This window comes from Tamandua tetradactyla, chromosome 14 (assembly GCF_023851605.1).
Source record: "Tamandua tetradactyla isolate mTamTet1 chromosome 14, mTamTet1.pri, whole genome shotgun sequence".
Lineage (NCBI taxonomy): Eukaryota > Metazoa > Chordata > Mammalia > Pilosa > Myrmecophagidae > Tamandua > Tamandua tetradactyla.
The window spans coordinates 75,522,970-75,543,407 of record NC_135340.1 but is presented as its reverse complement, the minus strand read 5'-3'; the positions used below and the strand labels follow the sequence as shown (position 1 = coordinate 75,543,407).

Here is a 20,438-nt window from a genome sequence, read left to right as displayed (position 1 = left end):
TTTTCTCTCTCCTTCACAGGATATTGGATCTCTGGATTATCAGGAATTTGTAGTTGACATTGAGGCCAGGCTGAGAATGGAAGGTGTGGAACTTAAGGAAGAATGGCAAGATGAAGATTTTCCAATGTGAGCAGTTCTTTCAAATGAACACAAATTTAGAACACAATGTTAAAATTTCTTTATTCATGTCACTCATTAAATGAGTATTGGACTTCTTAGAAAAACCTATTTGGATGGTGATCATTTGAATACTAGAAAATGAAAATTCCTTTCCAACAGTTAAAATAAGTCTCTTGAATCTTATTTCCCAACCAAATATATATGTAATCTTATTTAATACTTATAATTTTTTTAATTTTTTATTTTAGTAACATTTGTATGACCTAAAGCTCCCCTCTTTAACTACATTCAGATATATAATTCAGTGGTGTTAATTACATTCACAATTTTGTGCAGCCATTACCATCTCCATTATCACAACTCTTCCATCACCCATGATGGAAATTCTGTACCAATTAAACTTTAACTCCCCTTTTCCTAGCCCTGCCCATCCCCAAGTACTCTGTATTCTAGTTTCTGACTGTCATGAATTTGCTTATTCTAGTTGTTACATAACAGTGAGATTGTACAATATTTGTCCTTTGGTGTCTGGCTTACTTCATTCAGAATGTCTTCAAGGTTCATCCATGTTGTCACATGTATCAGAACCTCATTCTTTTTCATAGCTGCATATTATTCCATTTTGTATGTGTGTGTGTGTGTGTGTGTGTGTGTGTGTGTGTGTGTGTGTGTGTGTGTGTACACCACATTTTACTTATCCATTCATCAGTTTAGGGACACTTGGGTGGCTTCCATCTTTTGACAATTGTGAATAATGCCAGTATGAATATATGTTCGAGTGCCTTCTTTCAATTCTTTTGAATATATACCTAGAATTGGGATTTCTGGGTCATGTGGTAATTCTCTATTAACTCTCTGAGAAACTGCCAAACTGTCTTCCATGGTGGCTACACCATTTTATATTCCCACCCACAGTGAATTGTGTGTTCCTGTTTCTCCACATCTTCTCCAACACTTGTTAGTTTTAATTTTTTTCAATACTGGCCATTCTGGTGGATATAAAGTGGTATCTCATTGTGCATTTCATTTGCATTTCCCTGTTAGTTAATGATGTTGAGCATCTTTTCATGTGTTTTGACCATTTGTATATCAATGGAGAAATGTCTATTTAAGGCTTTTGCCCATTTTTTGATTGGGTTCTTTATCTTGTTAAATTATAGAATTTCTTTAAATATTCTAGATAATAAACCTTTATCAGATATATGGTTACCAAATAATTTCTCCTATTGTGCAGGTTTTTGTTTTATGATAAAACCCTTTGATACACAAAAGTTCTAAATTTTTATAAGGTCCCATTTATCTATTCTTTTGTTGCTTCTACTTTTGGTGTTAGATCTAAAAACCATTGTCTAACACAAGGTCTTAAAGATGCTTCCCTGTGTTTTCTTCTAGGAGTTTTATAGTCCTCGTTCTTGTATTTAGCTGATACATTTTGAATTAATTTTTGTATATGGTATGAGATAAGGGTTCCCCTTCAATCTTTTGCGTATGGAGATCCAGTTCTCTTAGCCTCATTTGTTGAAGGAACTGTTCAGTCCCAGTTGAGTGCAACTTGGCACTCTTATCAAAAATCTATTGATCATTAATATTAGGGTCTATTTCTGAACTCTTGATTGGCTGTCATTGGTCTAAATATCTGTCCTTGTACTGGATCATGCTGTTTTGATTACTGTAGCATTGTAATAAGTTTTAAAATCTGAAAATATGAGTCCTCCAACTTCATTCTTTTCTTATATGATGATTTTGGCTGTTCAGGGCCCCTTACCCTTCCAAATAAATTTGGTGATTAGCTTCTCCATTTCTGCAAAGTAGGCTTTTGAAATTTTGATTGGGTTTGCATTGAATCTGTAAATCATGTTGAGTAGAATTGACATCTTGACAGTATTTAATCTTCTAATTCATGAGCATATAATGTCCTCCCATTTGTTTTTAGGTCTTCTTTTATTACTTTTAACATTGTCTGGAAGTTTTCCATGTATAAATCCTTTACATCTTTGGTTTAATTTAATCATGGATATTTTATTCTTTTAGTTGCAAGTGTAAATGGAATTTTTTCCTAAGGTTGTTCTTTACTAGTGTATAGAAACACTACTGATTTTTTCATGTGAATCTTGAACCCTGCCACTTTGCTGAATTTGCTTATAGATGTAGTAGCTTTGTTGTACATTTTTAGGGATTTCCTATATATGTATATAGGATCATGTTATCCACAAACTGTGAAAGTTTTATTTCTTCCTTTCTAATTTGGATGTCTTTTATTTCTTTTCTTGTCTACCTGCTCTAGCTAGAACTTATAGCACACTGTTGCATAACAGTGGTGACAGTGGGCATCCTTGCATCAGAGGGAAAGCTTTCAGTCTATCACCATCAAGTAGGATGTTAACTGGATTTTTTATATTTACCCTTTATCACGTTGGGGAAGTTTCCTTCTATTCCTAGTTTTCTAAATGTTTTTATCAAGAAAGGGTGCTGTATTCAGTTTGCTAGTATTTTGTGGAGGATTTTTGCAATTATAGTCATAAAGGAAATTAGTCTGTAATTTTCTTTTCTTATGGTATCCTTATCTTGTTTTGGTATGAGGGTAATGCTGGCCTCATAGAATGAGTTAAGTAGTGTTCCCTACTCTTCAGAGTTTGAGCAACATTGGTATTAATTTTTCTTGGGATGATTGGTAGAATTTACCTGTGAAGCCATATATGATCCTGGGCTTTTCTTTTTGGGGAGGTTTTTGATGACTGATTCAGTCTCTTTACTTGGTCTGGTGAGAGCTCTAATTCTTTTAGAGTCAGTGTGGTTAGTTTGTGTGTTTCTTGGAACTTGACCATTTCATCTAGTTGTCTAATTTGTTTGCATACAGTTGTTCATAGTATCCTCTTGTGATCCTTTTTATTTCTGTGGAGCCAGTAGTAATGCCCTCATCTCTTATTTTAATTATTTGCATCATCTCTTTTTTTTTCCCTTGTCAGTCTAGCTTAATTTTTGTCCATTTTATTGGTCTTTTCAAAGAACCAGCTTTTTCAAAGAAAAGCTTTTGGTTTTGTTAATCCCCTATTGTTATTTCCCTTTTGTATTTCTGCTCTAATCTTTATCTCTTTCCTTCTGCTCACTTTAGGTTTAGTTTACTGTTCTTTTTTTTTTCCTAGTTCCCCTAGGTGTGCAGTTAGGTCTTTGATTTGAGCTGGCTTTTTTTTTTTTTCCTCACATGGGCAGGCATCGGAAATCGAACCCAGATGTCCGACGTGGCAGGCGAGAACTCTGCCTGCCCTTGCTCTTCTTTTTAATGTAAGCATTTAGAACTGTAGCACTGCTCTCACTACATATTTTCATTCATTTCAAGATATGTACTGATTTCCCTTGTGATTCCTTCTTTGAGCCACTGATTGTTTAAGAATGTATTTTTAACTTCCATGTGTTTGTGGATTTTCCAGTTCTCCTCCTGTTACTGATTACCTTCATTCCTTTGTGATCAAAGAGAATATTTGTATAAATTCAATCCTCTTTAAATTTACTGAGATGCATTTTGTGACCTAACACATGGTCTGTCTATCCTGGAGAATGTTCCATCTGTACGTGAAAAAATGTGTATCCTCCTTTTTGGGAGTGCAGTGTTCTGTGTTGTATGTAGTCTGTTAGGTCTAGTTCATTTATTACATTATTCAAATTTTCTTTTTCCTTACTGATATTCTATCTACATGTTCTATCCATTGATGAAAGTGATGAAGTCTCCAACTATTATTGGAGAGGTGTCTGTTTTTCCCTTCACTTTTGCCTGTGTTTGCCTCATGTTTTGGGGAGTACCAGGGTTAGCCACATAAACGTTTGCAATTGTTGTTTTTTCTTGGTAAATTCACCCTATTATTAATATATAGTATCCTTCTTTGTCTCTTGTTGCTGCTTTTTTTTTTATCCAATATTAATATACCTATTTTGTCAAAATAGCTTTTTCCATCCTTTCACTTTCAACCTATTTGGGTTTTTGGATCTAAGGTGAGTCTATTGTAAACACCATATAGTTGGATCATGTTTTTTAATCCATCTTTGTCTTTTGGTTTGGGAGTTTAATCCATTAACATTCAGTATTATTACTGTAAAGATAAGACTTACTTCAGCCATTATGTCTTTCGTTTCTTATATCTTGTATCTTTTTCTGTTACTTTTCCTTTATTGAATCCCCTTTTTCTGTATAGTTGGATGTATTTCATTGATTGCTTTTTCATTTCCATTTCTGTATATATTTTAAATTTTCTCTCTGGTTGGTTATCCTGGAATTTGTATTACACAACCTAAGTCTATATAATCTACTGATTTGAAAAGATACCAATTTAACTTCACTAGCATACACATTCTTAGTTCCCATACCTCTCCATTTCCCCTCTTTATGTGTTTTTGTCCCACATTACCTCTTTATATTCCGCATGTCCATTATCAGGAAATATGATTATTCCCCCTTTTTTTGGATTCTGATTAAAATTTTATTAGTGTTACAAATTTATATTTGGAGAAATTGATACTTTTAAGAGGTTTTATTGAGATGTATTCACATACTATACAATCCATCCAAAGTGTGCAATCATTGGCTCTCAGTATAATCACAGAGTTGTGCATACACTACCATAGTCAATTTGAGAACATTTTCATTGCTTCAAAATGAAGAAACCCATACTCCTTATATTCTCCTATTATTGACACTTAGCAGTTGATGAAAGAATATTACAATATTACTTTTAACTATAGTCTATAGTTTGCATTAATTGTATTTTTTCTCATATACTGTCCTGTTACACTTTGTAATAGTGTGTCATACATTTGCTCTAGTTCATGGAAGAGCATTCTTATAATTGTACTATTAACCACAGTCATCATCCACAACGATGTTAACTATTTTATACAGTCCCATGTTTTATCCTCTAGCTTTCCTTCTAGTGACATACACGACCCTAAACTTCCCCTTTCAACTACAATCACACTCATAACTCAGTGCTCTTAATTATACTCACAATCGTAGGCTACCCCTCTGTATTTCCAAACATTGATAATCTAACCTTATGAAAAATTCTGCACAAATTAAGCATCAGCTCCCCATTCTTTACTCTCATTCTATCTCCTGGTAATATGTGCTGTAGGTCTTAACTCTGTGAATTTGCTCATTGTAATTAGTTCCTGTTAGTGAGACCATACAATATCTGTCCTTTTGTGTATGGCTTATTTCACTCAATATGATGTCTTTACTGCCATCTATGTTGTCGCATGCATCAGGACTTCATTTCTTTTAATGGCTGTATTAGTTTGCTAATGTTGCCAGAAAGCAATATACCAGAAATAGAACGGCTTTTGGGTTTTTTTAATTGTATTTATTTATTAGCTTTTTGTGTGTGTGTGAAAAATAACATATACAAAAAAGTAGTAAATTTCCAAGTACATTTAAAAAAATAGTTATACAACAGATTTTAAAGTTTGGTATGGGTTACAGTTCCACGATTTTTCATTTTTCTTCTAGCTGCTCTAAGATACTGGAGAAATATCAATATATTGATTTAGCAGTCATATTCATTTGTTAAATCCTAGCTTCTCTATTATACTCCTCTCTCTTTTTTCTTTTTTTTTTTTTGTGAAAACATCTACAAAAAAGCAGTAACAAAGTACATTGCAAAAATTAGTTGTTGTTCTAGTTTGCTAGCTGCCAGAATGCAAAATACCAGAAACAGAATGGCTTTTAAAAAGGGGAATTTAATAAGTTGCTAGTTTACAATTCTAAGGCTGAGAAAATGTCCCAATTAAAGCAAGTCTATAGAAATGTCCAATCTAAGGCATCCAGGGAGAGATACCTTGGTTCAGGAAGGCCAATGAGGTTCAGGGTTTCTCAAGTGGAAAGGCACATGGTGAACATAGTCAGGGCTTCTCTCTCATCTGGAAGGGCATATGGTGACATGGCATCATCTGCTAGCTTCTTCTCTTGGCTTCTTGTTTCATGAAGCTCCCTGGGAGGCATTTTCCTTCTTTATCTCCAAACGTCGCTGGCTGGTGGACTCTGCTTCTTATGGCTATGTCATTCTGCTCTGCTGTCTCTCAATCTCTCATTCTCCAAAATGTTTCCTCTTTCATAGGACTCCAGAAATTTATCAAGACCCACCCAAATAGGTGGAGACATGTCGTCACCTAATCTAGTTTAACAACCACTCTTGATTAAGTCGCATCTCCTGGGAGATAATCTAATTACAGTTTCAAACAACAGTGCTGAATAGGGATTAAAAGAAGTGGCTGCCTTTACAAAATGAGATTAGGATTAAAACATGGTTTTTCTAAAGTACATACATCATTTCAAACCAGCACAGTTGTAGAACAGATTTCAGAGTTTGGTATGGGTTATAATTCCATAAATTTAGGTTTTTATTTCTAGTGCTCTAAGGTACTAGAGACTAAAATAAATATCAATATACTGATTCAACACTCATATTCATTTGTTCAACCCTACCTTCTCTGTGTAACTCTACCATCACCTTTGATCTTTCTGTCCCACTCTTTAGGGTATTTGGGCTATGCCCATTCTAACTTTTTCATGTTGGAAGGGACTTTCGATAAATATGGGATGGGGGTGGAACAAGCTAATGTTCTGGAGATGCTGGCCCTTGTGTATTTCAGGACTTAAGTCGTCCAGGAACCCATCTGGAGGTTGTAGGTTTCCGGAAAGTTCCCCTAGTGCATAGAATCTTTGTAGAATATTATATAATGCCCTAGGTATTCTTTAGGATTGGCAGGAATGGTTTTGGTTGGGGTTTTGCAAGTTATGATAGTAGCAGTGTCTGACTGAAACTTGCATAAGAGTGACCTCTAGAGTCTATTTGAATTCTCTCAGCCACTGATACCTTATTTGTTCTACTTCTTTTCCCCTTTTGTTCAGGATGGTATTGTTGATCCCACGGTGCCAGGGCCAGACTCATCTTTGGGAGTCATCTTCCACACCACCAGGGAGACTTTCATCCCTGGATATCATGTCCATGTAGGGGGAAGGCAGTTGTTTCACCTGCAGAGTTGAGCTTAGAGAGAGAGAGAGGCCACATCTGAGCAATAAAAGAGTTTCTCTGGAGGTGACTCTTGGGCATACCTATAGGTAGGCTAAGCTTCTCTACTATATACATAAAGTTCACAAGAGCAAGCCTTGTTTCAGCCTCCAGAGCAAGAGCTTGGCTATTGATTTGGGTGACCCTAATGTTTGATACAGTATCCAAGGTTTCCCAGGTAGTAAAGTTTAATAGTTCCATATATCAGAATGGCTTTTAAAAAGGGAATTTGCTAAGTTACAATTTTACAGTTCCAAGGCCACAAATATGTCCTAACTAAGGTATCCAGAGAAAGAACCTTGGCTCAGGAAGGTTGATCTGGGAAGGCACATGACTGGCATCTGCTTATCCTTGTTCCCAGTTCTGTTGCTTCCAACTTCTGATGCTAATGATTTTCTCTCTAAGTGTCTGTGAACCTTCACTTAGCTCCTCCAGGACACAACTCTGGTTCTGGCTTGCTTAGCATCTGATGAGAAGGTACACGGCAACGTCTGTTGTGCTCTGCCCATATCTGGGCATCTGTTCCCTCTGTCAGCCCTCCAAGCATCTCCAAACATCCATGTCTCTTTCAGCTCTTAAATAGCTGTTCTCCAAGCATCTGCATCTGAGGTTTCTTCAAAATGTTTCCCCTTTTAAAGAGCTCTAGTAAACAAATCAAGACCCATCTTGAATGAGTGGAGTCACATCTCTATCTAATTAAAAGGTCACACCCATAATTGGTCGCACCATAGCTCCATGGAGATAATCTAATCAAAAGTTTCCACCCTACAGTATTGAATCAGAATTAAAAGAAACAGCTGCCTCCATAAGATAGGATCGAGATAAAAATAAGGCTTTTCTGGGGTATGTAATAGTTTCAAACTGGCACAGCAGCTAAATAATATTCCACTGTATGTATCTGCCACATTTTGTGTACCTATTCATCCTTTGATGGGCACTTTGGGTTGCTTCCACCTTTGGCTATTATAAATAATGCTGCTTTGAATGATGAATATGCAACTAAGTGATGATATTGTAAATTACTGATTATCTATATTAATGTTTTATTTCGTTTGTTAAATTTTTTTAATTAATAAACAAATTTTTTAAAAATAAAATAAAATAAAAAAAGATCCTACAAAAGTTCCATGCACTAGGTTAACTTTTCAGAAACCTACAGTCTCCAAATGGGTCCCCGCACCAGATAAATCCTAAATTGCAGAGGGGCCAACCTTTCCAGAACATCATCTAGTTCCATCCCCCATCCCATAATATTGACAGCCCTTCCAATATGAAAAAGCTAGAACGGACATAGTCCAAAAAGGCTTAAAGAGTGGGAGAAAGATCAAAGGTGATGTAGTGACACAGAGAAGGTAGGGTTTAACAAATGAGTATGATTGCTGAATCAATATATTGATATTTCTTTTAGTCTCCAGTATCTTAGAGCACCTAGAAGTAGAAACCTAAAATTGTGGAATTGTAACCCATACAAAACCCTGAATCTGTTCTACAGCTAATTGTTGTGCTTTGAAATTTTTGCTGTTTTGTATATGTGCCATTTTTCATACACACACAAAAAGAAAAGTTGATTGGGATGATAAGCTAGCTATATGATGATATTATAAATCATTGATTATATACTTTGGATGATTACATAGTATGTGAATATATAATATATATCAATAAAAAATAAAAATAAATAAAAGTAAAAAAAAATAATGCTGCTTTGAACATTTGGTGTACAAATATCTGTTCGAGTCCTAGTGTTCAGTTCTTTGGGGTATACACCTGGGAGTTTAATTGCCAGGTTATATGGTATCTAGACTATTTTTCATCTTTGAACTTGGTTTTTTTAAATATCTGGATTAAAATATTTATGTATATATCTTCTAGACCTTTACCAGAAGATGATAGTATTGAAGCAGATATACTAGCTGTATCTGGACCAGAGAGCCAGCCTGGTAAGAACTTGACGCTTAACTTTCAATAAAATAAACTTCGAGGAAAGCATTTATTGGAATTTCAAAATTTAACATTCTAAAACCATAGCCTTTGTTTCTTAAAATTTATGCAATGTAAAGGTGAAGGAGGGGGATAATTTTTAGCAGTAAGAGGTGTAAGGTCTGCTTTATTATTTTAAAAGACATACCCTTGTTGGATACATCATTATCTCTTGCCATGAAATAGAAGCAACAGTGATCAAAATTCAAACAGTGTAAATTAGCCAGTGCTTTGGGATGGTTTAACGTTATTTTTCTCAAGAATGATTGGTTAAAATTCTCATCTTACTCAATTGGAGCATCTAAGCCTTCTTTTTAATGTATCTCTCACCTTGTTTTTCCATTCCAGGATCACTAGAAGTTAATGGAAATAAAGTAAGAAAAAAGCTAGTGGCTCCAGACATTAGCCTGACACTGGATCCTAGTGATGGTTCTGTGTTGTCAGATGATTTGGATGAAAGTGGGGAGATTGACTTAGATGGCTTAGACACACCATCAGAGAACAGTAATGAGTTTGAATGGGAAGGTAAATGTTTTGCTATTTTTATCTATTATTAGTGAATATTTGTATTTATATACATGCACATTTTTACAATGGCATTCTCCTATTGGGAAAATTAGGATAATTGGAAAAACTTAAGACTAGATTATGAAACCTACTAAAATCCATGCATTTATTATATGCATGAATTTTCTGTAAACCCCCGCTCCTCTAATAAAAATTTTTTTATCAGTGTATTAAGGAATCTTGTTTGAAATATGTTATGCTTTCTAAAGTTTGTACATTTGTTACTAAAATAGGAAATTCTGTAACTGAATAGTCTCATAGATTTCAAAACTGTTTGTAGAAGATTAGGGTTTATAGTACATAGGTAGATTAATTTTTTTTCTTAATTGCCCATTATTGTAAAGTTTTGTTTTTTCATGGTTGCTTCAAAAATGTTGCTTGATAATTATGGCATACTGTTATTCAATAGATCAGCCAAAAAAAAAAAAACATACTTTGAAAAATACATATAATTTAGTGAATGTACTAGCATAGTTAAGGATTTGAGGAAAGGAATCATGAAAGCAGTCTTTTGGAGGTGTTTTTAAAATAGGTTTGCTTGATAGTGCTGTACTTCATGAAGTGACCGATTTAAATAATATATACTCTAAGCCCCTATTCCTTATCATTAGGATAATAATAATATCCTAATAACAGTAATATTTTTGTTATTTGGAATTTGCGTGTATTTTGCTTTGCATGCATTCTTTAATTAGATAATTGCTGTCTGTAGTATCCTTATATATCTCTTAATAATTCATATATATTCCATCCTTAAAATGATTTTTGCTTCAAAGGATTGTTAGCATTAGGTGTCATTATATGCAGACAAGAGTAAGATTATTATTTTATCTTTGGTTTCTTTTTTTCCTCCCTGTTTTGCTGGCTTAGTAAGCATTCCAATAAAAAGCGATATTTTATAAAGATACTGAAATAGTTTTCTGCCTATGTGTTTTGTCTCTTCTTTCTTTAATGCTGCTGTAGTCATTTCCTGGAAGGATATTTTCCGTTAACAGCTTTGTCTTGGAAACAAACAACTAACATGCCGTAGGTTTCCCCTCCCCCCATCTTTTGGTAAGGACTATGATACTAAAACTCTGAAAATCATAACTTCATTAAAAATCAACTAAAATGCAATCTTGAAGCATAAATTATACCTAATCATTGGTGCTTATGCTTTCACTGATGCTAATTAAATATACTTTTTTTTTGCATGTACACTGCAGAATATTATAAATAAATTGCTGCTTATAAAACTGATCAAATGAGAATTAATCATCAACTAGTTAACCACTTTCTATCTGGAATTATAATGTTTGGGAAATAATTTATGTGCTCAACAGAAAAACAACTGGCTCCCAGATAGTTAATAAATTAACTATCAAGGATAATGTTTTCATAAATAGAATCCTGGAAAGACACTGTAAGGCCAATACAGTAAGACTTGGATTGCTATATTAATTCTCTTTCCTCAGCATATGGATATATGTTGCACTGTGTTAGATGCTTTGCTAAATTAGGCAGTAAAAAAAGTTAGCTGTGATTTCCAAAAAACTTAAAGTGGCCTCATGTTAAAGGCAAGGATTTTTCCTCTTTAAGGATAAGATATTTAAAATTCTACAGATGATATAATAAAAAGTGTTCTGAATAATCTACGATAGTAAAGTGGTTAACATATAATTGATTTTTATTGTAAAGTAACAATTTGTGATCCAAAACCTTTTATTTTGACAGATGATCTTCCAAAACCCAAAACTACTGAAGTAATCAGGAAAGGGTCAATTACTGAATACACAGCTGAGGAGGAAAAAGAAGACGGACGACGCTGGCGTATGTTCAGAATTGGAGAACAGGATCACAGGGTTGATATGAAGGCAATTGAACCCTATAAAAAAGTTATCAGCCATGGAGGTATTTTCTAAATGCAATATCAGAAATATAAATGTTTATAGAAAAATCACCCTTGAAATATCACATAGATATTAAACATCTCTCATATTATTTTAGGAACACAGTTTTGAAGTGAAAGGATAAAGCCAACATTTTTAAATCATTAATATCGTGTACAGTATGTTCAAAAGGTACAAAGAGGTGTGCAGTATAAACTGTAACCCTCCCACTTCTGTCCTTCAATACCCAAAACTGGTACTTTAAATTCTCCCCTTTTTATTGAGGTTTAATTTATACACAATGAAATGCTTTGATCTTAAGAGCATTCAGTGAGTTTTGATGATTGCGCATATAACTACAAATATTTATAAACCGGGGGAGTGCAAGGGTGGTTCAGTGGTAGAATTTTCGCCTGCCATGTGGGAGACCTGGGTTTGATTCCTGATCCATTCACTTCCCTAAAAGCAAACAAGCAAAACAAAAAAAATTCTACAAATGGTGCTGCAATAACGGAATATTCACATGGAAAAATAATGAAATGTGTCCCTGCCATACAGCATACGAAAAAAAAAATACCCATGAACCTACACCCCTAAAGATATTAGAACATTTTCATTGCCTGGGGAAATTCTCTAATACCCCTTCCCACTGAATCCCCCCAACCTACCCAGTAATAACCACTGTTCTAGTGTTTCTCCGCCATGACTAGCTTTGCCTGTTTTAGAATTTCATGTAAATGGAATCATGTAATCTGTACTTTTTTCTACTTCCTTTGCTGATCATGTTTTGTTTCTTTTTTTAACTCTTTTATTGTATAATATAACATACATACAAAGCAGAGAAAGGAAAAAGCAATAGTTTTCAAAGCACCCTTCAACAAGTAGTTACAGGACAGATCCTGTAACTGTCCTGAGTTTGTCATGGGCTACCATGCCATCATTTCAGATTTTTCCTTCTAGCTGCCCCAGAATATAGGAGGCTAGAAGGAATAAATATTTTTTTTATCATTACAGTCGACTTTTTTTTTTCTTTTTTGTGATAAATAACATATACACAGAAAAGCAATAAATTTCAAAGCACAGCACAACAATTAGTTGTAGAACAGATTTCAGAGTTTGGTATGGGTTATGAGTCTACTGTTTTAGGTTTTTACTGCTAGCTGCTCTAAGATACTGGAGACTAAAGCAATATCAATTTAATGATTCAGCAGTCATATTCATTTGTTAAACCCTGCCTTCTCTTAATAACTCCACCTTTGATCTTTCTGTCCTACTCTAGGGTATTTGGGCTATGCCCATTTAACTTTTTCATATTGGAAGCGGCTGTCAGTACTCTGAGGTAGGGAGATGGTCTGGCGAGGCTGAGCTCTCTAGGTTTCAGGATTTACCTTGTCCAGGGACCCATCTGGAGATTGTAGGTTTCTGGAAAGTTACCCTAGTGCGTGGGACCTTTGTAGAATCTTGTATAATGCCCTGGGTGTTTTTAGGATTGGTTGGAGTGGTTTGGGTTGGGGTTTGGTAAGCTCAGCGTGTTTTTGAGATTCATCCATGTTGTTACATGTATTTGTAGTTTGCTCTTTTTATTGCTGAGTGGTATTACCACTTCATGGATAAATAATGATTTTCATATTCATTTTCCTTTTGATGGACATTGACATTATTTTGTGTTTTGGGTATTATGAATAAAACTCCGACCATTGCTGTCAAGTCTTTCTGTGGATTTAAGTAAAACTTAACTTTTTAAACTATGATTCTTAATTTATCTTAATACCCTGAACAAACCATTTAGCTTTACCACCAAGTAGAAAACTAGTTCGTTACATATTTTTTTGGAGCACCTACTTTGAAATTTGTGGGCTATAGAAAATAGATAAGGCCTAGTCTCATCCCTTAAGAAAATTACAAGTCATACAGGAAAAGCTATGCAAGTATAGATTATAACTTAGATCATTCAGGCATTGCCATAAATAAAGTTTGCCTAGGCCCTGTGTAAATAGTACCAGAATGTTAACAGTAATCAATATGCATAGGGTAACTTTGTAGAATGTGTCATATTACCTTAAATCCTAATTTAGGTCAGAGAGAACACATAGGAAAAGCAGACTGATTTTTCATTTAGAGTCATTTCCACTTAATTTACCCCCTATTGAATGCATTTCCCTGCTTATTTCAAGTCTTCATTCATCTGAAAGCAGATCATTGAATATTTGCGGTCACATTCTTCTACCTAATTTAATCTTAATCGGATAAAGAAAACTGGATAATCTAGATCAGAAAATCTACAGACATGCATTAATTCAGCTAGTTCAAGTTAGATGGACGTCATGAGACCTTCCTTATGGTTTATACCTAAGGTCTTTGAGAAATGACACTTTGTTTCTCTTTTTCTTTTTTTTTTTTTACATGGGCAGGCACCAGGAATTGAACCCAGGTCCTCAGGCATGGCAGGCAAGCATTCTTGCCTGCTGAGCCACCGTGGCCCGCCCACACTTTGTTTCTCTTAAGGGAAAATAATTAAGACCATCTAATCCTGGAGGATTATCACATATTATGTTTTGTGACTAAGAAATTAAGAAAAGTAGTGGAAGTTCTGATGTACTTGAAATATTAAAACCTTTTCAGTATGTGTTTGTAAACAATAGAAATGAAGGTTAAAGTAAAAATATTTGTTGCTAGATTGAGCTTAATCTCAAGAGATTGTAATGGAAGCATGCATGGTTTAGCACTGTTTTTCTTCACTTAGAATTATATCAAATATAATCTTTTCTTAATTTAAAACCCCTAAAATCTGCAAAATCCTAGGCCTTGCTGAATGTAAAATTACCTTTTAAAAAGCACCCACTTTAACTATAAATTACATAAGAATGTTTTGGGTTTGTGTCTACTTGGATTTTTTTATTTTTTTCTACTTGGACTTTATCACTGTGGCTACATACTAAAATAAGGTTGGCTTTTTAATTATGCCCATTTAGGTGGGTTTCTTGGTTTTTATGTCTACTCCCTTTTCTCATCAAATTGCATTGTTTTCATTTTTGGAAGAGATGTAAAAATCTATAGAAGACTACATGAGCTAAAACATACACAGTTTTCAATTCAGAACTTTGTGAAAGGTAAACCCCTATAATCTACCAACCATTCAGATTTCCTCTGGAAAATATTCAGAGTGGAGTAACACTCACAATTTTATCTTGTGTTTCTTTTTTCAGGATATTATGGGGATGGATTAAATGCCATTGTTGTATTTGCTGTCTGTTTTATGCCTGAAAGTGGTCAACCTAACTATAGATACCTGATGGACAACCTCTTTAAGTAAGTCCATTCTCACAAAATTGTTAGAACAAAATTCTGTGTTAATTAGATAATCTAAGGAAGTAAACTTTAGCCATGTTAAAATTATAAATGTCCCAATGCTGATTCTTTAAGTCCTTTTTCTGTGGCATTATGGAACTAATGTTTTCCAGCTCAATAGAAAAATTGTCCATTTTAAAACTGAAAGCTATCTTAAATTATCTGTCCCAACTTCTTTAATTTACATTTGAAGACATGATAAGTCTAAAAAAGTGACTTTTATCCAACATCATATGACTAAATTATACCTAAGCCTGAAAAGCCATATAAAGCTGAGCTGACTCAGTTTAGTTATATTTCCACAGATTCATGGTATTTTTCATGATAGTACAGTTTTCTAAAACTTTATTTTGGAAAATTTCAAACATACAAAGGTAAGGAGAGGCACATCAAACTTTCATTAGTATCAATTTATACTTCATTCCTACTTCAAGATGAGTACACTCTTAAATTTTTTAAATAATCATAATATCAGTTAATGAGGTTTTAAAAAATTAATTGTTTTTACTTTCTTTGAGGGAAAGGGTTGGGAATTATATAATTTGGGGAATCTAGTTCAATTCTCCATAACAATATTTAAGGTTCAATCTTAATTTTCTTTTTACAGATACGTTATTGGCACTTTGGAGCTGTTAGTAGCAGAAAACTACATGATAGTTTATTTAAATGGTGCAACAACTCGAAGAAAAATGCCTAGTCTGGGATGGCTCAGAAAGTGCTATCAGCAAATTGATAGAAGGTAATGTAAGTTGAAAGGTAGTCTGAATAACTTTTTAAAATGGCCTTATTAAATTTTATTTTCTGTTACCTCTTAAAGACACTTTATATCTACTTCCTAATATACATTTATTAAAATGTTTCATGACAGTTTCTGTTTTCTCAAAACAATATTTTAGAAAGTCATGAAGGAAATCAATTTGATCTGTTTTTTTAAAGAATAACTTTAATTTTTCAAAACACTTATTTTTCCTTATTTATACCAGATTGAATTTTTTCTTACAATTTGTATCTTGGGAAAGGATGGAGAACTTATATTTCTTCTTCATTACGTTCTGAGTACTTGCCTAATTTATAGTACTTAGCACATTTTGCGTTTTTTTTTTTTTTCACATGGGCAGGCACCAGGAATCGAACCTGGGTCTCTAGCACAGCAGGTGAGAATTCTGTCTGCTGAGCCACTGTCACATCACCACTCTTTCCCCCCCACACACACATTTTGCATTTTTATAAAAGTGCCTGTTTAACTGTAAGTATTCTTTGAATTGAGGTCTAGAAGTGCATTCTCCTCGTAGTCTCCCTTGCTAATGGAAGGGTGACCTCTTCCAATTGGTTTGATTTGGCCATAGCTAATTCAAACTTGATTTGATCCACTCAAACGCCTTAATAGGCTTCTCTTTATACCTAAACATTCTATTTGTCAGTTCTTGTGATTTAAAAAAAAAATAAAGTGGTAATGTTCACTTTATGCATGAAGTATACATGGTAAATGACAGTTTTTATTTAGTCATTTTAAAAGAAGAGGCCTAGGATAATGCCTTTCATTTCTAATCACAGTTTTAAACTGTAAGAATTGGAATTAGGTCTGATTCACATTGTTTGTTGTCTGGTCATGTCCACTCCTACATCAGTGCCTGCATGGTGCCTTTAATGTGTTGAAGGAATTAGTGCCAGTTTCCCCCAGTCCTGAAAAATGAAAATATCATTCTTCTGTGTTTGATATTGCCTTCTACCTCTGGTTGAGAGTCCTGAAGACAAGTTAAAGAATTCTATGAGACATAACAGGCTATATAGTAGGACCTACATTTGACTCGAATGAAAAGAACTTCATTTTGTAGTGGTAGGACCATCCATAGAAATTCAAGAGTGCATTTTCTTGTTTCCAGACTGTCACACCTAAATGAGAATTTTTGGATGAGCTTTTTAAATTATTATTTGGTATAAAATTGCATATACTTATTGAAGTCGTTTAACTTTTAGCCCTAGAATTTATACAAATTTTTTCCTTTCCTTTTTTTTTATTCCAGGTTGCGGAAAAACCTAAAATCTCTAATCATTGTACATCCTTCTTGGTTTATCAGAACACTTCTGGCTGTTACAAGACCATTCATTAGGTAATTTTCTGGAACCACTGATTTAAAAAACAACAACAACAATACTCCTTATGTAAATTTCTTGCCGGTAATATTGGTCAGAAATATTGAGGTAATTATTCTTATTTTCTTCCATAGCTCAAAATTCAGCCAAAAAATTAGATACGTCTTTAATTTGGCAGAACTAGCGGAACTTGTCCCCATGGAATATGTTGGCATACCAGAATGCATAAAACAGTATGTTTGTTTTATTTCTTTAATTGTATTGAATTTTTATATTTTGATATACAAGAGGTAAATATTTTTTAATACCTGTTCTGTCTTGCTTCATCTATTACAAATATTTTGTAGCTGCCCTGTTGTTTTGTAAGATAGGAGGAGGAAGTCCTTTCCCCGCACCTTTGCACATAAGTCACCATTTTCTTCAGACTTTCAGTTGGTGAACCAGGAGAAATTATTTCTGCTTGGAGTCATTTTAATAATAAATATATAAATACTCATTTTTATAATTAATACATTTAAAAATTTGTAGTTTTAAAAATTGATCACAATTGAAGAGATTACTTCCTGATTGGTAAGTACTCAAGAACCTCCTCCAGACTTGAACATGCTGTTGTCCAAATTTGAGTAGGTTCATTATGGTGTAAAATGACCATATTGCTGGAGAAATAAAATGTTATTTGTAGCAACCTAATCTTAATATCTTCCAGTGGCTGGAATTTGTTCTCTGTACAAAATTTCCTTCTGACTTTTGAAAGGACTTGGTCAAAGACTAAGTACTTGATCATCACAATGCTATTATATAGAAAAAAGTTCCTTAGCTAAATTAATACAAGGTTTTAGTCTGTTTAACGTGTCAAAGCCAGATTTACCAAGTCAGTTTTGATTTTGTACATAGTGCTTATTAAGTATTTTGGTTTCAACTGCAAACTTATATGGGTTTATTTTTAGTGACTTATTTCAAGGTTTAATTCATCTTCATAACATATATATTTACTAAAACAACTCTTCCCTACCAAGGTATGAAGAAGAAAAGTTTAAAAAGAAACAAAAAAGGTATATGCACACCTTGACTGGGTTGCATCTAGACTAGTCTATTTGCATTGCACACACTAACTCTTCCTGATTGGTTGGTTAGCTTATAGACAAAGATAATAGCATTTGTAAGTGTAAATATACCCCAGCATCCAAATACAGGGTGAATCCAAAGTTACTGGTACTGAATATGACTTGGATTCACCCTGTATTAAGCAACACCTTATGTAATGGAATTAAAAGTCACCACCCCTACCTCATTCCTTTTTGGTATAAATACTGAAGGTTAAAAACAGATATTATGAAAATACTTTTTGAAACATCAGCTACTTTTAAGACGATATCTGTTTTCACCATTTAAAAAAAAACCTATAACCTGTGTTTTTTAAATATTTATGTATACTTTTTTTAAGAAACCACTATTTATTTCCCTGGGGTTGATAATTATATTTACAGTGCATATATTCTTTGGCTAACCAACATTGATTTCTTTGTACGCTTCAATTAAATGGCCTGCTAACCAGTCAAATTCTACATGTGATAAAATACCTAAAAGTTCATTTTGCCATTTAACAGTTAAACACTGTGCTTTTCATTTTAAATTTAATTCTGAACACTTCTGCTTTGAGCATAACAAACCATTATCTATTTGTATCTTGGCCCAGAAAATGGAAGGTAAGGGTATAAAAGTTTCCATTTTATATAGTAATTTATAAAAGCATAGGATTTGGATATAATTTATTAATTAATTTTAGAATATTGGCAATTAAGTTAGCAAAACAGTTAATACAACCTTTCTTCCTTAAAAGTTAAAGTGTGAAATTTCTATGTAGTTTTTTCATTTTGCCCATTCTAAGGAATGAACTATACCTAAACTGAAACTGGCTCTTTAACTTGAAACACGGTTTGGCTCTGTTGATGAGCTAGAACTCAGTTGACCATGTGATAGAATTATAGTCTTACATTTATTTCTACATGACATTTTACAGTTTAACCAACACTTTAACAGAGAAATGTAGATAGTGATTTCAGACCTTGCTAATTTCTCATTTCTTCCTGGGTTTTGGTGTGCATTTGCCAGACAATGGACTGAAATAAAATATACAATCTAATTATAGACTGTTTGGAAGCTAGCCGTTTCATGTTTTTTATGGGTTTCAAAATGAACTGCCTTTGTTGATGGTACGTTCTGTATTGTGCCTTTAAAAATATATATCTTAGTGTTTAAAAACCTGTCAGAAAAAAGGCATTAGAAAAAAGTGAAACTCATTGTACTTTTAATTTAAATGTATTCCTTGCAACCTACCATTACTATTTTATCTTGATTTTTTTTTTCCTTTTGTTTGTGTCAAACTTTAAAATGGGATCTTTACATAGACCTTTCAGGGATTTGTTAGTTTTTTTTACAGAGTTTCTTTAGTCTTAAAAAATAGTAAGTCCTGTCATCTTTGAAAATGATAAAATTGAGTTTTTAAACATAGGCCTGTTTTTAAAACCAAAACTTATAAGAGTCTGGTTGTGGGGGAGTTTAGTTAAGGTGAAATCTCTGTGATGAGTACTAGTGATAGGGAGGGTACAGAACTGTGTATAGCAGTTTTAAATGTTCCAGGTGTTTCTTTCAGCCAACTGTAGACAAGTGTGACCAACAGATAATGACTGCTAAAATGTTTCAGCAGTTAAAAAACAAAGTAACTATGAAATTAGCTGATAAGGATTTTCAGATATGGAAAGTTTGGGTATATATTGCATGCCTTAATAAGAGTGTATACCTTTCAAATTTTTGATACCAGTAAAAAAAATGTTTTAAAATGTTAGTCTTTCTTAACTAGGGTCTGATTCAGTAATGTTCAGGTACATGGTGATCATAGTAATGGAAATAAGTGTGAAAATATCTTCATCTACCATACCAGATTGCTTTAAACCCCTTCTTAACAGTAATTCAAGCTAGTACAAATATAATAGTAATGAACTGTTGTACATTATCTTTGAAAGGTTGCCTATAATTATGCAGTAAATTACATAATTCTTCTAATCCTCACTTGCCTAAATTTTTGTAGGGTGTCTGCAACCCACCACTAATCCAGCAGATTTGTAATCGTCATCTGGATATTTCTAAATGATTAAGTTCATTTGGCTCTTTACTATCCACACAAGTGAAGGGCATTCACATACTAAGTCTACAAGTAAATTTTGGTGAATTATTATGGTTTCTATAAATACGCATTTTGTTATTGAATTTAAAATATTAATTGAGCAATTGATGACATTAGGGGCACTTTTAAATACTTCAGTTAACAAAAAATTTTTTGAGGGAGTTTTTTCCCTGCTAATCTCTCTTAAATCTCTCTTACTACTTGGATCCTCATCCCAGC

The 20,438-nt window shown here is 33.6% G+C and overlaps 1 protein-coding gene across 5 annotated transcripts in view; it reads left to right on the top strand.

The window, feature by feature from the left end:
• BNIP2 (BCL2 interacting protein 2) overlaps nucleotides 1-20,438 on the top strand; it is a 34,275-nt gene that overhangs the window by 8,974 nt on the left and 4,863 nt on the right. For 2 of the 5 annotated variants that reach the window (XM_077128066.1, XM_077128065.1), the window contains 9 exons: nucleotides 20-126; nucleotides 9,051-9,118; nucleotides 9,507-9,683; nucleotides 11,439-11,615; nucleotides 14,800-14,902; nucleotides 15,549-15,680; nucleotides 16,966-17,052; nucleotides 17,170-17,268; nucleotides 18,052-18,087. In XM_077128066.1, the coding sequence (XP_076984181.1) occupies nucleotides 77-126; nucleotides 9,051-9,118; nucleotides 9,507-9,683; nucleotides 11,439-11,615; nucleotides 14,800-14,902; nucleotides 15,549-15,680; nucleotides 16,966-17,052; nucleotides 17,170-17,268; nucleotides 18,052-18,087 (929 nt within the window). In that variant the 5' untranslated portion in view covers nucleotides 20-76. Of the gene's footprint in view, nucleotides 1-19; nucleotides 127-9,050; nucleotides 9,119-9,506; nucleotides 9,684-11,438; nucleotides 11,616-14,799; nucleotides 14,903-15,548; nucleotides 15,681-16,965; nucleotides 17,144-17,169; nucleotides 17,269-18,051; nucleotides 18,088-20,438 lie in introns of all 5 variants that reach the window. The other 3 variants (XM_077128067.1, XR_013162421.1, XM_077128068.1) reach the window with 3 other exon arrangements.